Source organism: Orcinus orca, chromosome 13, assembly GCF_937001465.1.
Source record: "Orcinus orca chromosome 13, mOrcOrc1.1, whole genome shotgun sequence".
Taxonomy (NCBI): Eukaryota; Metazoa; Chordata; class Mammalia; order Artiodactyla; family Delphinidae; genus Orcinus; species Orcinus orca.
The window spans coordinates 84,740,005-84,760,244 of record NC_064571.1 but is presented as its reverse complement, the minus strand read 5'-3'; the positions used below and the strand labels follow the sequence as shown (position 1 = coordinate 84,760,244).

Below are 20,240 nucleotides of genomic sequence, written 5' to 3'. Positions count from 1 at the left end.
GATGTTTCTAACAAGTCCCTGTTCATGGTAGTCACTAGATTGTTTCAAAAATGAAATATGGAAGGAATTACTTTCGAGGAGCTGCTAATGGGAAGATGCACCAGGGAGCATATATTCTCAACAGTAAATAATTTCTTTTATAAAAGCAATATTTCAGGTAAGATTGTGTCCATATAACCAATGAAAGAGTGGCTGCTTTGACTAGAATAATAAAAGGACTCTGAGATAAGGTTGCCTAGAATGCCGCGGGTGAAATCCATCCATGGCCTCATGCACTAGCAGGAAGTGGCAGCAAAGGCGGAAGGCAGAAGTGTGCACATTGCTGCAGGATGCCACGGGTCTGGCTAATTTTATAAACACAAGACCTTGCAGATGCCACGGGATTGTCACCCTAACCTGTAATGGGCTGAATACCCGTGAAAGTCCTTTTTCCACCTCGAAGGTTGTTGGTTGTCTCATGGCAAAATACTAGAAAGACCTGTCAGACTTGCAGATGAGTTGTCTTTTTTTCCTTTTTACACAAAATGAAAGTATCAGATTTGGACATGTGATAACAAGTGGCTGTCAGGGGCATACTGCCTGGCAGATATTTTTGGAATTGTGAGTACACCTCACTTGTCCCTTTGGAGTAAATGGGATGTTTTAACCAAGCGAGCAGCTGAATGGCTGGATGTGTTGAGTGGCCTTATCTCTATATTTACGACCACAGACGCCCAGGGGGCCCCTAATGCTGCCTGACAATTTATTAGATTTCTGGTGTAACTCCCCCATTTCCAAGAGCTATTACACCTCCCATCCCTCCTTAGACCTCGTACAAGCCCCCACCCCACTCAGCTGATGACTTGCTTCCCATCTCACTGGAATACTCAGGAAAGCCTTTCCAGCCATTCCCACCAGTGCCTGAGCCTGCTCACACGCTCTCAGTTCACAGATGAATTGCCTACAAGGCCAACCCTTCTGCTTGGGCCGCATATCCCGCGCCCCTCTCGCAGCTCAGGGAGAGCCCCCTGAAATCGTGCCCTGTTTCTTCTGCATCAGCATTTTTCCCTCTCTGACAGCTCGTTTCCATCAGCTTATAAACGTCTTAAGCAAGCAAAGAAACAAAAGCAGACCAAAGTCTCTCTGGACTTTACATCGCCTACCAGCTACGGCTCCCCCGCCTCTGTCTGCAACAGAGTTCCTGACAGGTGAGGTCTGCGCTCTTGAACACACTCTATTTGGCTTTCTTGTTGTTGATGGTACCATTGTCCAAATCTGCCGGTGGGCCCCCGGTCCCTGTCCTCCCGTAGTTCTCCGGAGCACTGGACACAGTTGAGGGCTTCTTCCTTTTGGCCACGCTCTCTTCACTTGGCATCCAGGACACCGCATGCTCCTGGCCACCTTCTACCCCCAGGCACTTGGCTCAGGCTCCTTTTCCGGGTCCTCCTTCTGGCCCCTCCTCGTGCACACGCTGCAGCGCCCAGTCTTAGATCTCACACCTTTTTCTCTGTCTACTCTCAGACCCTTGATGACTTTAGCCAGGCTCTGGACTCCCCACTTTATACCTCCGGTTCCTACGTCTCCCCTGAGCATCAAACATCTATGCGACAGCACGTTCAGCATCTCCACTTGGGTATCAAATAGACATCACTAACTTAAACATCTTCTAAACTGAACTCTTGATTTTTTTCCCCAAACCCTACCATAAGCCCGCACCTAAGTCTTCCCTGTCTCAGTAAAATGGCAACTGCATTCTTATGTAGGTTCAGACCCCAAACGTTGCTGTCATCCTTAACTCTTCTCTTTTCCTCACACCCCTTCCCGTAAGGAAAGACTTTTTACTTCTGCCTTTGAAATTTATGGAGAAGGTGACCACTTCTCACCAGCATCTCCACCCTCACCCTACCAGCAGCCCACACCTGGGTCATTTCTGTAGCCTCCAGAGTGATCTCCCTGCCCCTCCACCAGCCCCTTCCAATCTACTCTCCAGACACCCAGTGCAATCCTTCTAAACTATGAGTCAGCTGCCGTCACTCTTCTGCTCTCCATCTCACCGAGGATAAACTCTAATGTCCTTACTATTATCCACAAGAACTTACTCATGACCTGGCCCGGCCACCTCTCTGACCTCCTGCCCTCTGCCACCTCCTCCTGGCTTATTAAGGACCACCTTACTGTCTCAAGTTCTTTGCACCGGGAGTGCTAACCCCCAACAAATCTAAATGGCTAGGTCCCCCAGTTCCTTTTTTTTTTTTTTTTTTTTAACACTTATTTATTTGGCTGGGCCAAGTCTTAGGTGCGGCACGCGGGATCTTCATTGCGGCATGTGGGATACAGTTTCCTAACCAGGGATCGAACCGGGGCCCCCTCCATTGGGAGCGGAGTCTTAACTACTAGACCACTGGGAAGTCCCAGTCCCCCAGTTCTTTTATGTCTTCTCTCAAATTTCACCTTTAAGAGGCCTTCCTAGGCCATTCTGTCTAAAATAGCAACTCCCACCCACCCCCAATCTTCACATTCTGCTTTCTTTTTCCTCGTGGCAGTGTTTTGCTATCTGACATATTTTATAATTATTTATTTACTTATTATGCGTCTCCCTCAGCTAGAATGTAAGCTTCATGAGGTAGAGATGTTTTTGTTTATTGCTTTATCTCCTCCTTTTATCTAAAAAGTGTCTGGTGACTTCTCTGGTGGCACAGTGGTTAAGAATCTGCCTGCCAATGCAGAGGACACAGGTTCAATCTCTGGTCCGGGAAGATCCCACATGCCGTGGAGTAACTAAGCCCGTGCACCACAACTAGTGAGCTTGCACTCTAGAGCCAGCGAGCCACAACTACTGAGCCTGCAAGCCACAACTACTGAGCCTGCAAGCCACAACTACTGAAGCCCACACACGTAGAGCCCGGGCTCCGTACCAAAGACAAGCCACTGCAATGGGAAGCCCACGCACCGCAACGAAGAATAGTCCTTGCTCGCTACAACTAGAGAAAGCCCGTGCACAGCAACGAAGACCCAACGCAGCCAAAAATAAAAAAAAAAAAAAAAAAAAAAGTGTCTGGCACAAGCTAGGCACTCAGTTGTTTAATGCATAAAAAAGTAACTGCTTTGGGGCTTCCCTGGTGGCGCAGTGGTTGAGAGTCCGCCTGCCGATGCAGGGGACACGCGTTCGTGCCCCGATCTGGGAAGATCCCACATGCTGTGGAGCGGCTGGGCCCGTGAGCCGTGGCCGCTGAGCCTGCGCGTCCGGAGCCTATGCTCCGCAACGGGACAGGCCACAACAGTGAGAGGCCTGCGTACCGAAAAAAAAAAAAAAAGTTACTGCTTTTTTCGAAGTAACATGCTATGGAGAGAGCATTTTGAGACTAGATGTTTGCACATGTGTCCATTGTTATGAGAACACTTGGTTCTATGCATCTTTGTGAGGTATCTTTTTCTTTTATGACTGCCATTAAAAAGAAGTATTAAATTGAACTTAGGACAAAAACTACAAATCACTGTATTACAGTTTTAAGCCAAGATTTAAAGACTAGTGAACTCTTTAATTACGTAACTCTTACTCGTATTTTCACTGAAAGGAAAGTTATTTATTATGTTAATAAGTAAATTAAATTTTTATTTATTTTATCAATAAACATAAACATTTATTTCATATATTTATGAGTGTTCTATAATATACATCACTAGAACAGTCCTGCATGTATATAATATATACAAAAATACATATCTGTATAATGGGTATGCATGCTCAAAATTTTTCTCTGGTATTTTGCTGTCTAAGGGGTATGTGTTAGGATAGGATTAGATCTGGGCACATGTTTTAGGTTTTTTTGGTTTTTAAAAAAATTTTATTTATTTATTTTTGGCTGCATTGGGTCTTCATTGCTGAGCGCAGGCTTTTCTCTAGTTGTGGTGAGTGAGGGCTATTCTTCGTTGCGGTGTACGGGCTTCTCATTGTGGTAGCTTCTCTTGTTGTGGAGCATGGGCTCTAGGTGCACAGGCCTCAGTAGTTGTGGCATGCAGGATCAGTAGTTGTGGTTCGTGGGCTCTAGAGCGCAGGCTCAGTAGTTATGGTGCATTGCTCCGTGGCATGTGGGATCAGGGCTTGAACCCATGTCCCCTGCATTGGCAGGTGGATTCTTAACCACTGAGCCACCAGGGAAGTCCCAGGTTTTTATTACATCATATTCTACTTCAAGAACCAATGCGAGAAGTGGCAAAAAAATTTAAGGCCATTTTAAATTCGCCATAGGCTTCTTCTGCATGTCATTGTGTTTCATTCATGTTGTTTTATGTAGCAGTTGTTCATTCTTCTTCATTGCTGTACTGTATTCCATTGGATGACTAAATCACATTTGCTTGTCCATTCTCCTGTTGATGGACATTTGGTTGTTTGTAATTTTTGGCTATTATAAAGAAAGGTTTATGAAAATAATTGTACATATCTTTTGGTGAACATATGCACTAATTTACCTTGGGTATATATCTAGGCGTGGAATTGCTGGGTCATAATTAGCATAGATTTAGTATAACTTCCAAGACTTTTCCAAAATATTCAATTTATACTCCCATCAGGAAAGTAGAAGAGACCCAATTCATCCATATTCTTGGCGAACCTTGATACTTTCAATTTTTAAAAAATATTTAGTCTTTCTGGTAGATGTGTGGTGGCATCTCATTGTTTTTTTTTTGTTTTTGTTTTTGTTTTGCGGTACGTGGGCCTCTCACTGTTGTGGCCTCTCCCGTGGTGGAGCACAGGCTCCGGACGCGCAGGCTCAGCGGCCATGGCTCACGGGCCCAGCCGCTCCGTGGCATGTGGGATCTTCCCGGACCGGGGCACGAACCCGTGTCCCCTATCATTGTTGTTTTAATTTTCGTTTTTCTGATGACCCATGATGTTAAGCACCTTTCCATATATTTATTGTTCTTTTAGCTGTCCTCTTTTGTGAACTAGTTGTTCAAGTCTAGCCTACTTTTAATTATTTTTTAATTGATTTGTAAGAATTCTTTGTTATGGAGGTAAGTCTTTTGTTGAATATATGAATTATGAATACCATCTCTCAGTCTTTTGTTTGCCTTAACAATGTCTTTTGATGAGCTAAAACTTTAAATTTTAATGAAGTCCAATATAACAATCTTTCCTTTCATGGATAGTGCTGTTTTGTGATCTTTTAAGGAAATCTATCCTATCCTAAGCCATAAACATATTTACCTACTTTTTTTTTTTCTTAGAAGCTTTATGGTTTTACCTATCACATGTAGGTATGTGATTCATTTCAAATTAATTTTTGTGTGAGATAGGGGGTCAATAATTTTCATATGAATTCAATTCAAATGATCCAGAATCATTTATTGTAGAACAATCCTTTCCCCACTGAATTTTAGCAGCACCTTTGTTGAAAATCAGGTTATCTTATATGTATCTATGGGTCAGTTTCTGGACTTTGTATTCAGTTCCATTGATCTTTTGTCTATCCTTGCACCACACTATCTGGATTACTATTTAAATTGTTGTTGTTATTGTTTTTCAATGTTAAACCAACCTTGCATTCTTAGAATAAACCCAATGTCCTTTTGATTTACTGTTCTATTTATATATTGTTGAATACAGCAAAGGACTTGCATTCAATTTGCTGATATTTCATTTGTCCTGAGGAGAGAATGGACTTCAATTTTTACTTTTCTTGAAATATCCTTGTCAGATTTGGGCATCAAGTTTAAGGTAGCCTCACAAAATTTATTGGTAACTGCTCTCTCTTTTTTCATTATTTGGAATAGTCTGTGTAAGATGGGTGTTATTTCTTTCGCAAAATTTTGGTAGAATTTATCAGCTGTGCCATTTGAGATTGAGGTTTTCTTTGTGAGAAATTTTTTTTTTACTTATAGAGTCAGTTTCTTAAATAGGTATAAGATTGTTCAAATCTTGTATTTCTTCTTGCATAGCTCTTGATTATGTGTTTTTCTAGGAATCTGTCCATTCATCAACATTTTCAAATTTATTATCTTAGAGCTGTATCCTCTTATGATCTTTTTAATGTTTATGGTATCTGTAGTGATGTCACTTTTATTGTTCTAATATTGGTTAATTTTGCTTTTCTTCTTGATTGGTCTTTCCAGGGTTTACTGAATTTATGATTCTTTTTAAAGAGCTAATATTAGTTTGTGGACCATCCCCACTGAATGTTCGCTTTTTCTTTTATTAATCTCTCTTCTTTTTAATTTCCTTCCTTCTATTATTATTATTATTATCTGGTTTAACCTTCTTTTTCTAACTTCTTGAGATGTATGTCTCTATCATTGATTTTCAGCCTTTCTTTTTTCTAATCCATGAATTTCAGGCTATAAATTGCCCTCCAGATTTAAGTGCATTTCATAATTTTGCTATGATACATTTCCATTTTTATTCAGTTCAAAATGTTCTGTCAGTCCATTGTGACTGCTCAGTTGATTGGGCTGTTTAGAAGTTTATTGCTTAATTTCCAAACAATTAGGAATTTTCTAGTTACTTAGCATATAGTTGATAACATTTGCAGCTGACTTCTCAACAGAAACAATGAAAGTTAGAAGAAATGGAACCATGTCTTCAGAGAGCTGAAAGAACAACTGCTAATCCAGTAATCTACACCCAGAGAAAATATCCTTTATATTCAGTGTCCTCTCTCCCTACAGGCAGAATTGAATAATAGTTTGTGTTGGATTATGTGTCTGTCACTTAAGAGGTATGGTTCCCTGGGGACGTTAACTGCGTGGGCATAAGAGTGGTGTGGGGGTCCTTGCTATGGTTAGGTCCTCCTTTTGTTAGGATTGAAGGGCTAAATACATCTCTGGCTGATTACACATTCTTTCTTTAGATATATTAATACCTTCAATCAGGCTTTGGTGTTATATCAAATCTTGGCCCAGGGACTCTTCAATCCCTGTAAGGGTTTATTATCTCCATTCTAATTTTATTTCCCTGTTTCCTCTTCTTGGCATTGCCTCAATATTGCTCCACCATATCACCTGTTATGCAGCTGAATTTTTCTCAAGAAATATGCCCACATTCACTCACACCTGCAGTACAAGACAGAGTCCATCTCACTGAGCCCTTCTGCCACTGATTATTTCCATTAAGCAAAAATCATCTGTGCCAATCTGACAGGTCAGCAATGGCATGTGAACCAGTTTTAAGAAATGCATATTAAAGCTTCTCTGCTGAAATAGTCATCTAAGTCTTACAGTCTAAGAAGACATTTTCTTCCAAGGAGTCTGACTTTGCTCAAAACACTCAATTTTCCGTTAAGGAATGGCTGGGAAAATCTGTGACTCATTTCTGTGCAACCACATGTCCAAAGCCTCAAATCAAGATACGTCATCTCTTTAAACTATTTTGCATATATGTAAAAATCTTACAAAGTCATCTATCCATTTAACACATATTTATTGATCACATTCTATAAGCTGAGTACTGTTCTAGGCCCTGGGTATACAGCAATAAACAAAAAGACAAAACTTCCTGATGCTATGGTGCTCGTATTTCAGTTCAACATACTAACTCCAGTTTAGCTGGGCATTCAGCAGTGCCCCCTTCCCATTGTAAAATTTCAACATTTGAAATCAGGGTTTGTCTGGAAAATTAGAGGCCTACAATCAAGCTGTCCATATGACAATACTTAATGCTTTGAAGATGGGTAAGGTTTTTTGGAAAGAGTTTGAAGTTTCAGAGCCAAGCGTGGTAAATGACCTGGGTGACACAGCTGGAGAAGAGCATTTATCTAATGCCATGATTAAAATAATAAGACTGAATGCTCCACTGGACTGGGTGCCTCTTGAAGGCAAGGACCCTGTCCTGTTTATCTCTCATTTCCCAATTGCTGGCACAGTGCCTGCCACATAGTGGGTGTTTAACGACTTTGCAAAAGAAATGAATTGACAGGTGAATAAGGAGATTTTGGTGATCTCCTCTACTCTCATGACTTTAAATACCATCTAGACAGAGATAAATCCCAAATATATATCTCCAGTCCAGAACTTGCCTCTGAATGCTAGACTGCTATATCCAATTGCCTTCTCATCCTACCTAGAGGTCTTATAAGCATCTCTAACTTCACAGGTCCAAAGTCAAATTCCTGATTCCTCCTCTACCCCCCTCCCAAACTGGTCCACCCATAGTCTGCCCCTACTCTGTCAAATACAGCTTCACCCTTCCACGTGCTCAGGACAAAAATCTTTAAGTTATCCTCGACTCCCTTCATCCTCGACAGCTGCTTTGATGGGCTTCTTATCCATCAAGATATCCTTATGGTTCTACCTTCAAAATATACATTTCCAGAATCTGTCTACTTCTCACTGTCTCTGCTGCTTTTACCTGGTTCAAGCTACCAGGATTATTGTAACAGACTCCTGACTTGCCTCCCAACTTCTACGTTTGCCCCCTAGCAGTCTACTCTCCCCACAACAGCCAAAGTAATCTGTTAAACATGTAAGATTGTGTAACTCCCCCAACGGCGTCTCTAATTTCTCCAAGTCTAAGTCCTTAGAGCTGTAATTTGCCCCTGCCTCATTTTCTACTCTCCCTTTAGCTCACTGTTCCAGTCACTCGCTCACCTCCTTGTTGATCCTTAAAGGGTCCGGCATGAGGTTCAGGACTAGGGCCTTGGTACTCACTGTTCCCTCTGCCGGGAATGAGGTTCCCAACATGGTTCTTGCTCCCTTGCCTCAAAGGTCACCATCTCAGGGAGACCTTTCTTGACCACTCCATTTAAAACTGAAACCACAGTATGGCTCCCATTCTCCTTTCCTGCTTTATTTTTCTCCTTGGCACTCATGCCCGTTTAACATACCATATATTCTCCTTATGTATTTTTGTCTCTCCCCACCAGATTATAATCTCCATAAAGGCAGGAATTTTTGTTTACTTTGTTCACTGCTTAATCCCCAAGACCTAAAACAGCGCCTGTTTAATGAAATGAAAGTGCCCAATGAAGGGACAACAATAAAGCTAAATTTAATGAGCATTTACCATGTGAGGCTCCATCGCGAGGGACCCACAGATAACACCTAATTCTTACAGAGGAGGAAATTGAGGCACAAAGAAGCAGAAAAGCCATGATTACATACCCAGGTCTAACTCAACCACGTGTTCTTTTCTCCAGAACCCGGTGCCTCTCCTGTGCCAAAACCAGGTGGAGAGCCCCGAGCGCTCTGAGTCCACGCCACCGCTCCCCCCTCGCAGCCCGAGAGCAGGAGAGCTGCCGGGCCGGAAAGGCTGCCGGAACAGAGACTGAATCCTCTCAGCAGTAGGCACCGCCCACTTTTTTACTGATTGGTTTTAGTTACCTCGGCTAGGAAAGGGATGCTGCCTGGTGATGCAGGATCAGTGGCGCTTCATCCCTGAGCTAGCGAGAGACGGAAATCCAAAGTCAAGGGTATCGGTTTCCGCCCGGAGGGCTCTTCCCGCCGCTCCCGGAAGCTGCTCTCGCTGCCGGGGTAACGGGCGGCGGCGGCGGCGGCGGCGGCGGCGGCGGCGGCGGCGGCGGCGGCGGCGGCGGCGGCGGCGGCGGCGGCGGCGGCGGCGGCGGCGGCGGCGGCGGCGGCGGCGGCGTTGTTGTTGTTGTTGTTGGCGTTATGGACCTGGAGGAGGCGGTGAGGGGGCCGAGTGCCGCGCAGTAGGACGGCGGGGCGGGAGGGGAGGGAGGCTGAGGAGTAGGGGTGGAGGACGCCGGTTGGCTGTGGGGGCGGCCACTGGCCGAAGGGGAACGGGGCGGAAGGCTGCGGCGTGGGGACAGGGATGGGGCTGGCGGGGCTGGCGGGCCGCGTGTGCCCGCGCTTTGGGGGAAGAGGCTGGAGTTTCTGGCTGGGTGAGGTTGTGGGTGAAGGGACGGTGGGGTGTTCGTCGATGTGGGTATGTTTCGGGAGGAGGCTGAAGTTGTGGGTTTTGTGGGGTGGCCATGCACGTGTCTCATCTCTAAACGGGACCACCCAGAAGTTTCCTTTGATGCTGGAGGTTAGGCGAGGGAGGCGGGGTTTGGAACCAGAACACCCCCAAGTAACCCCTGCTGGTGTCTCTGCGAATCTTAGCCATGGCCTGTGCAGGAATTCCAAATTCGGGTTTGGGGACACTCCAAGATTACAATAGTTATCCACATGGAGTCGCTGAAAACTTGACCAACTTGTTGAAGTAGATTTGGCATGCATTTTGACCCACTTCATAAAATGCCACTCTTTGATGGTGTTAGAGGAACAGTCGGTAATTAGATCAACAATAATAAGATTTCACGCACCAGAGAGTTGCAAATAGATAATTTGGTGCCAGTCTATGTATGTACAGAAGCATTATGGTGATGGAAGGCCTTACTCATTGTAGACACTCAATAAATGTCTACTGAATGAGGGTTAACGTCTGTAGATGCTAGGTTAATGAAATTAGCAATTAGAACTCACCATTAGCGTCGTATATAGTTATGAGTAGGGATCTTGTCTGTTTTGCTCACCCTCAAATCCCCAGCACCTAGTTAAGTGCCTAGTACATACATTATACATTATACATTATACTGCTGCGTGAACAAATTGAAACTTGAAACAACCCTAATAAAACTGTGGCTCCTTCGTGGTGTCTTAGTGTCCTGGAGGAAGTTCCAAATGGTATGCTATTTCTATTTTTTAAATCTTCTCTATTCTTGAATCTTATCATCTTTTTCCTCACAGCATGTTCAGGGAGTTTTATTTACTCATCTTTTTTTCCCACTTTACCCCTACCACCTTGTCTTCTTTGTCTTTTTTTTTTTTCACCCTCACACACTGCATATTTTAGAAACATTTAATAGTTTAATTCAGTTTCAAATGGCTCAGACTGAACTGTTCTTCTTGTTTATAGATAATCCCTCTGGTATATTTTCTATTCTCAGTGATTCTTTATTTATAGAGTAAAATTGTAGGGAACCCTCTAAGTAGAACTGCAGTGTTTAGGTACAATGTATTGAATGTGGTTTTCCTTTTCTCCTACAGAAAGAGTTCAAAGACCGTTGTTCTCAGTGTGCTGCTGTCTCTTGGGGTCTCACTGATGAAGGCAAATATTATTGCACTTCTTGCCACAATGTTACAGAAGTAAGTAACAGACCTCATTTATGAATTTGCTTGTGCTTTAAAAGTTGCAGTGTCAGCCTAACATGTGGCATAGGTCCCCCCAAAACTGATCTATTTTTATTACTCAGGCAATGTCCAAATATGAAAAATGTAAGCGGTCCTCAAATGCTTACACAAGGGTTGAAGACTTTGTAAGGCAGATTTAGGATGAGCTTTTGAAATTATGTTGGGCCACATATATAAATATTTTCCTGATTCAGACTGTGTAGTATGTATATAAGGGGAAATAATTAAAATTGCACTTACAAGATGATGCATTTATTTTTATTAGTTACCACTTATTTAAGAGTTTTTAATGTATTGTGGTAGCTTAGAGGTTTGGAAGATGGAATGTTAGAAAGACTGTTGGGAGTATGAGAAATGTGCTTCATCGTCATTATATCTTTGTACAGTGCCTTACACATTACAGAGTGTTTTCTCATCCATTAATTCATCCCCTCATAACAACCCGTGAGATGTGTATACTATTACACCTATCTGTAGATGGGGCAAGTAAGGCTCATCAGTTGAGTGAGTTTGCCACAGTCACATGGATAGAGTGCTGAGCCAGGACTTGAACCTCAGGCTTCCAACGTCAGTGGTCATTTTATTCCACCACACCTGTCTCTTAAGGTAGAGGTTGGCCTACTGTCCTGTGGAACCTTGGTAAATGAGGCTACCTTCACACTGGGAGTGCTAGGTCCTCTGGGACAGGCTAAACATGCCAGGACTCTGCTCTCTGGAAAAGGATTTGCTCAAAGTCTACAGAGCCAGGAAGGAACAGATATACTACCTTTGCCATATAGGCCTATATAAGAAAGGTAAATTTGGGGCAAATATAAGTAACTGTGTGAACTTCTTCTGGCCAGGATGAAGTAACAGGAGCCCACCTTAAACAACTAAAAGCCTGGACAAAATGTATGAAGTAAAAAATAGTTTTCTTGAGAAAAGTGGTTAATGTCGCTTGCAACTCAGTCACCCAAGAGCTTTTCCTTGAGACAATCTTTGTTCTTCAGTCGGCTTCCCATTTGGTCACACAGAGTATTAAGAAGATATGTACTAAAAAAAAAAAAAAAAAAAGAAGATATGTACTCGATGAAATTGTTGATGTGATGGATATGTTCATTACCTTGTTTGTGGTGATGGTCTCGTGGATATACACACACATCAACTTGTACACTTTAAATATGTGCAGTTTGCTTTGATGTATATTGAGGCATTAATAGTTTTTGCTTTTGTACCAGCAGTGCAGATGTAAACATGGTGAAGGAAGATGTGTCTAAATGACTGTTTATCGTTAGCAGATGAAGTCAGCATATACTATTTTTGGAGAAATTAAACTACGTTAACTAATTGCTTTCTTTTATTTCTGTCTTTGATAATGTTTCTGTTTGTTTCTGTCTGATAAAATCTGCTGCAGTCGTTTTTTAACTTGAAAGCCCCTAATGCCACTGTTTCCACATTTGAAAGATATCAGCCTGTATGGAATAACTTGTCAAGAATGTAGCATTCTTGAGGGTGGGCACCATCTTTAAACAGACGCAGAACCTGTCTCAATGCCTCCCATGTGATAGGCAGAGCTCTGTGTTGCACAACTTAAGTGGTTTCTCTTGGCTTTATTGTCTTCATATAGAGTGTGACACAATCAGTCCTTCCTGGAGAGCGGGGGTGTGGCGTGGCGGTATGGAAATCCAGCGGGTGGGGAACGGCCGACGAGATGGTGGTTTGCACCTCCAAAGAGTGGAGGCTGTGGCACAACTTCCCCTGTTTTTCTGCTCCTTTCATTGCCCTTCAACTTACTCTGTATATAATTCTCATGTTTTAGATACTCCACTGTCTGGAAGAAGGCCTTCTGAATTGATAAAGGAATTAGAATGTTATCTTGATTGATTTTATACAGGAAAAAAATTTTCAGGTCTTAAATCCGGCCAATTTATATTATAGACATTCTCGGAAGTATTTTGTGGGTATTTAATAAAGGTGTATGCTAGAATTGTGTGAGTTTAATAGATTTTTATGATCATAAGAGCAGATTTATTGTAGAAAATTTAGAAATTATGAAGATGAAAGCTAAAATTATCAGTGATCTCAAGATACAACATTTCTTTTCATAGCTTCCATTTAGTCTTCTTTTTTTTTTTTCTGTGTATGAGAAGGGAAAGGGGATGTGGGTGAGTACCACTGAATCTTCTGTCTTAATAAATATTGTCCTGTGTTATTCTAAACATTTGTGGACGTGTTAATTGACTGTATAAATATTCCACAATATAACTATTCAGTAATTTAATTAGTTACAGCTTCAGTTTGTATATGTAGCTTTTTCTAGCTTTTAGTTATTTCACATTTTGTCTAATCCAGATTTTAAGCCCTTTTTTTTTTTTTCTTGCCTACTGTTTATAGGTTTTACCTGTTTTTGCTGGGTAACTGCTTTGGTGTGTATTCTGACATGTCTTATTTTCTCAGTGTGGCCAACCCAGTCCACCAGAACTGCTTTGAATGTGGTTTCTTTAACGAGAGAGGATGTATTCCAAAAATCCTGTTAGAGACATTTCTTTTGTTCTTAATGAAAGTTGAAGATAAATTTCATTCCAAATCTCTAAATTTGGACAAATATATAAGTGTTCCCTGTTGGTTAAAAATCTTCACCTTTTCCCCATCATTTAGACCTAATTCTTTTATATTTTGGTTGTGAGAGAACCAGAATCTTAGATACCAGCCCTTGAGAGAACTTAGAATTGAAGACTTTGGGATGAACTGTACTCAGCATTTAGTCATTCTAAAATCCTATAGGTTTGATTAAGAATAAAAGTAGCACTTTTATAATTTCATAAATAAAGCTGTTTTAGAGTATTATTCAAACATAGAAAAGTAGGATGAAACTAATCTGTGTGTAGCTTAGGCATTGCTGACTACAGTGAATACAGAAGTTATTTTAATTTCAAAGTATGTTTTGGATAGAGAAAAAAGTGAATAAATTTGACTTTACGATTGGTTTCAGACAAAAATCGATTTAAAATAAAAGTTTATTCATTTGACATACATTTATTTAGTGTTTACTGTGTTCCTGGCACAGTTTTAGGTACTGAGAAATTTTGAATCAGAAAGCAATATAGGGCTTCCCTGGTGGCGCAGTGGTTAAGAGTCCGCCTGCCAATGCAGGGGACACGGGTTCGTGCCCCGGTCCGGGAAGATCCCACATGCCGCGGAGTGGCTGGGCCCGTGAGCCGTGGCCGTTGAGCCTGCGCATCCGGAGCCTGTGCTCCGCAACGGGAGAGGCCACAACAGTGAGAGGCCTGCGTACCGCAAAAAAAAAAAAGCAATATAAAGGCTAACCAGAATGTTACACTCTATCTAATTTTCCCAAAATATTACCATCATTGGTCCTGGCACTCACAGTCTGGTTCATTATACATCCCAGAACATGCTTGGCAGTATAGTTAAGGAGATGTAAAACTATCTTTTTATGGTCTTTTTAATGGTCTGCTTCTATTTCCTGCAGAGATCTAGGGAAGTTATAAACACTGGGGCTATTCCTAATACTAAAATACAAGCCATCAACCGGGGACTTAAAAGAAAACGAAAACTTGGTAAGCTCTTTCTTCATATGTGCTTAGCATTTTTCAATCATGTTTTCACTTTCATGATTTGGGGATGTGGAATGGAATTTTAAATAGATTCTAAAGAAGTTGCCAGAATTTTAAGCAGGTAATCCAAAGTAGAATTAGAGTGGATAATTGTTGATGGTAAAATTGGAAGCAGATGTCTTAAAACATGTCCATTTTTTATTCTGCTTATTGTTAATGACTTGATTTTCCAGTGGAGCAACTATTATGCCAAAAATAATCTTAGCAAATGTAGCATATTTCTTTTTGTGTGTTGGTGTATGTTTTTCTGTTTTATATCTGTTATCTATTATATGATTTTCTGTGCTTTTAAAGAAAAATGCTTATTTTCTGAAATGAATCAGCTGTGGAGTTGTCAGGTTAGGCAAGTTAAACATGATATTCAGCTTTCAGAAATCCATTTCTCACACTGAATTTTGAACACACCCTTTTAAAATAGGGAAAATTATTTTCCCTTAAAATAAGCTCAGCATGGGTGTGCTTTGAAAAGTACTCTATTTCATTAATCCAGTGAGTACATAATAATTAACCATTATTGAGAAGAATCTGAGGTTAAGTTTAGCTGATGCTTTTTATTTCTGTGACTAATTGCCTAGGGCCAGATTCTCAGGTTTGAAACTAGGCTAATGGTAATGGTGGACTCTTCTATCTGAGGTAGCTTTAAGGATACACACATGAAATACATTATATATATAAATGTTAATGAAGTATCTATATGAAATACATTGCTGTTCTTAGATGAATAACAGAGAGACTGCCAAAATGCCAACTCATGTTCCTGTTTAACCTTTAGTAGTGACTATTTTTATTAGGCTAAACCTGATTAATTTTAATTAAATTTTATTAGAGTAAAACCTGATTAATTTGGACTTGACCTATCTAATAGTTAAAATTGTATATTTTAAACTTAAATTGCTGAAGGAACGTCAGGTGCTTCAAATTAAATGTTGAGTCTTACATTCAACCTCTTTGTCCTTAGTTGCTTCTTCATCTGTAAAGTGAGAATGTAATACCATTTATTATATAGAATAGGAACCCAGACTGAGAATTTAAAATACGACTTTATCAGTTTGTCAGAGCAGTGTGCAGGAAGGAGAGAGCACACATGGATAGAGCTTGGAGAGTTTAAACTCCCTCACCTTTGGAAAGCGTCAAAATTACAGGCTTCCTATTTTACTCCTATACAAGCTAAGACCCTTTCCAGAAAGTCCATTAGTCAGCAGGGGTGGGAAGGCCTTGTGACATTTGAGGTAAGGGAAGGGCATAGGAGTCCTGTGACATTCTGAGGGGAGAGAACCTCTTGGAGTCATGGTAACAGACTTCAGAAGCTGTGCGCTCATAACATATTTTTCAAAGAGTTACAGTATTTGTCCAGTAGGGAGGGGTAAAACATAAGGGTCTTAACAGATTTTAACATTCTCTTCAACTGGTAGTTTTATTTAAACATGTAGCTCTGTCCATTGCAGTGGCAGTTCTCGTCACAATCTCTTAAGGTTGTTTTGAGGTTGGAAGAAAGTAACCTACTTAAAATACCTGGTAACTAGGCTGAGCTCAATAAATCTTAGCTTCCTTGCTTTCAGTTTCACCCAAGAACCTAGAACCATCTTGAGAAAAGGAGAATGCCGTTGAGCAGTTTACTTTCTTTGTATATTCTTATTGCCCTTTCCTGCGATCTTGGAGCTTCACATCTTCACTTCTGTTCGTTCATTCTCCAAATACTCATTGTTCCCTTTCCATGTGAGTTGGAACAGAGGAGTCATACAAGCAGTGGCTGAGTGTTGAGTATCCTTTCATTTAGGATTCTGCTGGCCATTGTTCAGTACAGTATACATTTATAAAACTTATTTCATTTTTTTAATGTGGTGACTGTTCATTTTTCTGTCTCTGAACATTAACATTTCAGAAAAACTATAGATAATTTAAAATATTTAAAATCTGATAAATTATAAAAATGTTGTTTAGCTTTAGCATTTATGTACAGATTTGCCAGATGGGAAGCAAGAGAGTATAAGAATGGAAACTCTACTCAGGGGTATGAAAAAATTCCGGTTGAAGTGTATAAAACACAATTGTAACTATGTAGCAGCATTGCATTTAGTAAGTTGGGAATGCAAATATCTGAAACCTGTCATTTGTCATTTAGAGAAAGGCTGGGATTGGTATGTGTGCGAAGGTTTTCAGCACATACTTTATCAACAAGCAAAAGCCTTACAGATCCTTGGAGTAGGCCCAGAGTTAAAGGTAAGTCCATTTGTGCCTAGATGTTAGCTTTACATTTTGTTGTTTGAAGAACAGTAGACTTAGAGTGATACTAAGGAGGGCTATCAGTAATAACATTAGGCCTACTAGAAAGAATCATTTTTCTGATGATTTTGCTTTAATCCTTTTACTAGACCAGCAATTCCTAAAGTGTGTTCTACAGGATAGAAATAAGTAATACGTCCAAAAGAAAATAAGGTTTTAGTCTTCAGGTATTTAGGAAACACTGGGTTAAAGTAAAACAAATAACTTTGCCCACTTATTGGTGCCTTTTATGTGTTAGTGTGCTTTTTAATTTCCTAGGGGATGTCGTATGCAGTATTCACAATTTGAGAGCAAAATACATTAAACCAGTGGTTTTTAAACTTGAGTGTGTGTGTATCAGAATCACCTAAAAGGCTTGTTAAAACACAGATCGCTTGACCTCATTCCAGAGTTTCTGATTAAGTAGGTCTGGAGTAGGGCCCAAGAATTTGCAGTCCTAACACGTTTCCAGATGACAGTGATGCTGCTGGATTCAGCGTAGCTGGAGAGAGGGTTTCATGCATATGTGGCGTGAGTAAACACGACAGTATATAGCAGTATGCTCATAAATGAAAATAAGAGCAAAAAGAAAAGGGAGAAAGGTCAGTGTCTCCTGAAGTCACCAAGAAGAGATTCGTAAAGCAGCCTTTGCTGTTCAAACCAGTGTCTGCGGCAGGCTGGCAGGATGACCCATAGGCCAGTGCATGGCCTAAGTGGACTCTGAGCCTTACCCATGACAGTCACTGCGTCAGGTAAGATTACTGGTAGTCTGGGCTTTGTGATTCTGGTTTCTCCTTGCAGTCATCCTGTGTATAAGTGTTTTTCAATAAGTGGTTTCTATTAGTTACACCAACTAGCTTCAGTAGGGTTTATACCTGCGTAGCCTTCTATCTGCTTCATCGGGATTAATCCTGAAAACAGTTTCTCTGAAATTAACCCATGAGTATAACCGTTTAGACCTGACCAGTTAAATGGCACAGCCAGAACACAGGCTCTGGAATCAGGACCGACTCCAAATCCCATTCATGGCCTTTCTACTTGTTGGCTAGGTCATTTTGGCAAAGTTACTCAGTTTCTTCAGTGGTAAAATAAGAGATAGTAGCTATCTTGCAGGATTGTGTTAAAGCTTATGGATGCCTTGTACCTAGCAGGTAGGTGATGAATAAATGGAAAAATTGTTTTGTTTGTTTGTTTTGTTTTACTTTCACTTGGACGAGGGTGGGGGCAGTAAGAGGGAGGGGTGTCAATAGGTCACTGGACCCAGTAACAGCTTTGCCCCTAACTGGAAGTGTAGTCGCATGTAAGTTACTTTCTTTCTCTGAATCTTAATTTGCTTAACTTGTCAAAGGAAGGGATTCAACTAGGTGACTATAAGGAACTAAAATCTAAGATTAAGAAGAATTTATTCCATGCTTCCCGTATACCTGACATTGAAATGATCATTCTTCTTCAGGAAATTTAGGTAAGAATACATATAGATGGAAGCAGTATGTAAAGTACAGGAGAGTAGCGATTCTGTGGTGTAGATGTGCCAGTATATTTTTCATCATAACCTGAAGCACCACTCATTTCCCTTCTACCTTAGAATGAAGTTTTACATAATTTTTGGAAGCGCTACCTTCAGAAGAGCAAGCAGGCATATTGTAAAAACCCAGTTTATACCAGTAGAAGGAAAACTACGGTAAGTCACAAATCTGAAAAGTGGGACCAGAAAACATGTCTAGTGAAGGGTAGAGATGAAGAGGAGGTTCAGCCTTACCTGGGTTTATGATGCTTGTCAGAGGGTTTTCAGTGAAGAGGTTTCCTTTACAGTCCAGAAGGACAGGGTCACTGATCTAGACACTGACCCCAAATAAGACATTGATGTCTTATTTGGCCAGTTGAAAACAAAGAAATTTGTGGTTAAGTTTCTAAATAGAAGCTTAAGGAATTTCTACCATTGTGCTATTAAAAGCTTTTTTGCGTATATTATTCTTTCTGCTTGGAACACCTACTTCCTTTACTTGGTGTTTCAAGATTCAGCTCAGTTATCATCTGGGTGTTTCACCACCCACCCCCATCCGTCAAAGCAGTTAGATTTTTAGCAGTTTGCTGTTAGTGCTTTGTAAGTGTGCCATGGATCATTTTATTTGGGGTAGGGGCGGATTCCACTGCTGAGAAACGTGGGTTTGGTAAGCTGTGATGTGTTTTATGTGTGATACTTACTCTCCAGGGCTGGGAAGAGATTCTGAATCTATTTGACAGACTTTTGTTAAGAGCTTAGAAACTTGGCCCAGTGTTTCCTTCTTTGGTTGGGGTCTCGTAGGTTCCACATGCAGAATTTAGTGACCCAGCAGTGAAAGAAATAGGTCCTAAGAACAAGAAGTTTAGAGATAGCAGGTGGGGGCTTCCCTGGTGGTGCAGTGGTTAAGAATCCGCCTGCCAGTGCAGGGGTCATGGGTTCAAGCCCTGGTCCGGGAATATCCCACATGCCGTGGAGCAACTAAGCCCGTGTGCCACAGCTGCTGAGCCTGTGCTCTAGAGCCCGCGAGCCACAACTACTGAGCCTGCGTGCCGCAACTGCTGAAGCCTGCCCGCCTAGGGCCCGTGCTCCGCAACGAGAGAGGTCACCACAACGAGAGGCCCACGCACCGCAACGAGGAGGGGCCCCCACTCGCTGCAACTAGAGAAAGCCCACGCACAGCAACGAAGGCCCAATGCAGCCAAAAATAAATAAAATAAAATAAATAAAGAAAAGAAGTAGCAGGTGGAGCAGGAATAATGATAGTTCAGTTTTGGGCATAAATTTGAGACAGCTTTTGGACATCCAAGAGGAAATGTCACGTCCTCAGATATGCAGATCTTCAGCTCAGAGGAGAGGTCTGGGCTGGAGATGTAAATTTAGAAGCTGGCAGCTTACACTATAATCAAAACTAAAATGCCATTGTTTGTAAGATGCACCATTGTTTTAAGTACTTCCAAGAAAAGATAATGCTGCAAATTAAATCATGACATGCCTCTGATTGTAAGACACATCCTGATTTCAGGGATGTTAGAATGCGGAGACATGGGAGTGCATTTTAGAATTGAAAGCAATATATGTAGTGAATGGTATTTAAAACCACAAGACCAGATGACATCCCTGAGGAGTGAAGACAGAGAAGAGGACCAAGAACTGAGCTCTGGGCCACGCTAGGGTTAAGGTGTCTGGGATAAAAGAGGGAGGAATCAGCAAAGAAGCCTGAGGAGCCACTGGTGAGGTGGGAGGAAAGCCTA

The 20,240-nt window shown here is 41.4% G+C and overlaps 1 protein-coding gene and 1 long non-coding RNA gene across 10 annotated transcripts in view; one reads left to right on the top strand and one right to left on the bottom strand.

Annotated features, from left to right (window-relative positions):
• Window positions 1-9,288, bottom strand: part of LOC117203270 (uncharacterized) — a 72,349-nt gene extending 63,061 nt beyond the window's left edge. For both annotated transcript variants that reach the window (XR_004485964.2, XR_007470839.1), the window contains exon 1: window positions 9,076-9,288. This is a non-coding gene — a long non-coding RNA (uncharacterized LOC117203270). The remainder of the gene's footprint in view (window positions 1-9,075) is intronic.
• Window positions 9,289-9,542: 254 nt separating this feature from the next.
• The window catches only part of TAF1B (TATA-box binding protein associated factor, RNA polymerase I subunit B), a 59,067-nt gene continuing 48,369 nt past the window's right edge, over window positions 9,543-20,240 (top strand). For 3 of the 8 annotated variants that reach the window (XR_007470835.1, XR_007470836.1, XM_033437460.2), the window contains exons 1-5: window positions 9,549-9,600; window positions 10,963-11,061; window positions 14,579-14,666; window positions 16,846-16,943; window positions 18,571-18,666. Coding sequence is in view for 3 of the 8 variants with exons in the window: in XM_033437460.2 (XP_033293351.1) it covers window positions 9,583-9,600; window positions 10,963-11,061; window positions 14,579-14,666; window positions 16,846-16,943; window positions 18,571-18,666 (399 nt within the window). In the remaining 5 variants the exon portion in view is untranslated. Of the gene's footprint in view, window positions 9,601-10,962; window positions 11,062-14,578; window positions 14,667-16,845; window positions 16,944-18,570; window positions 18,667-20,240 lie in introns of all 8 variants that reach the window. The other 5 variants (XR_007470832.1, XR_007470834.1, XR_007470833.1 and 2 more) reach the window with 5 other exon arrangements.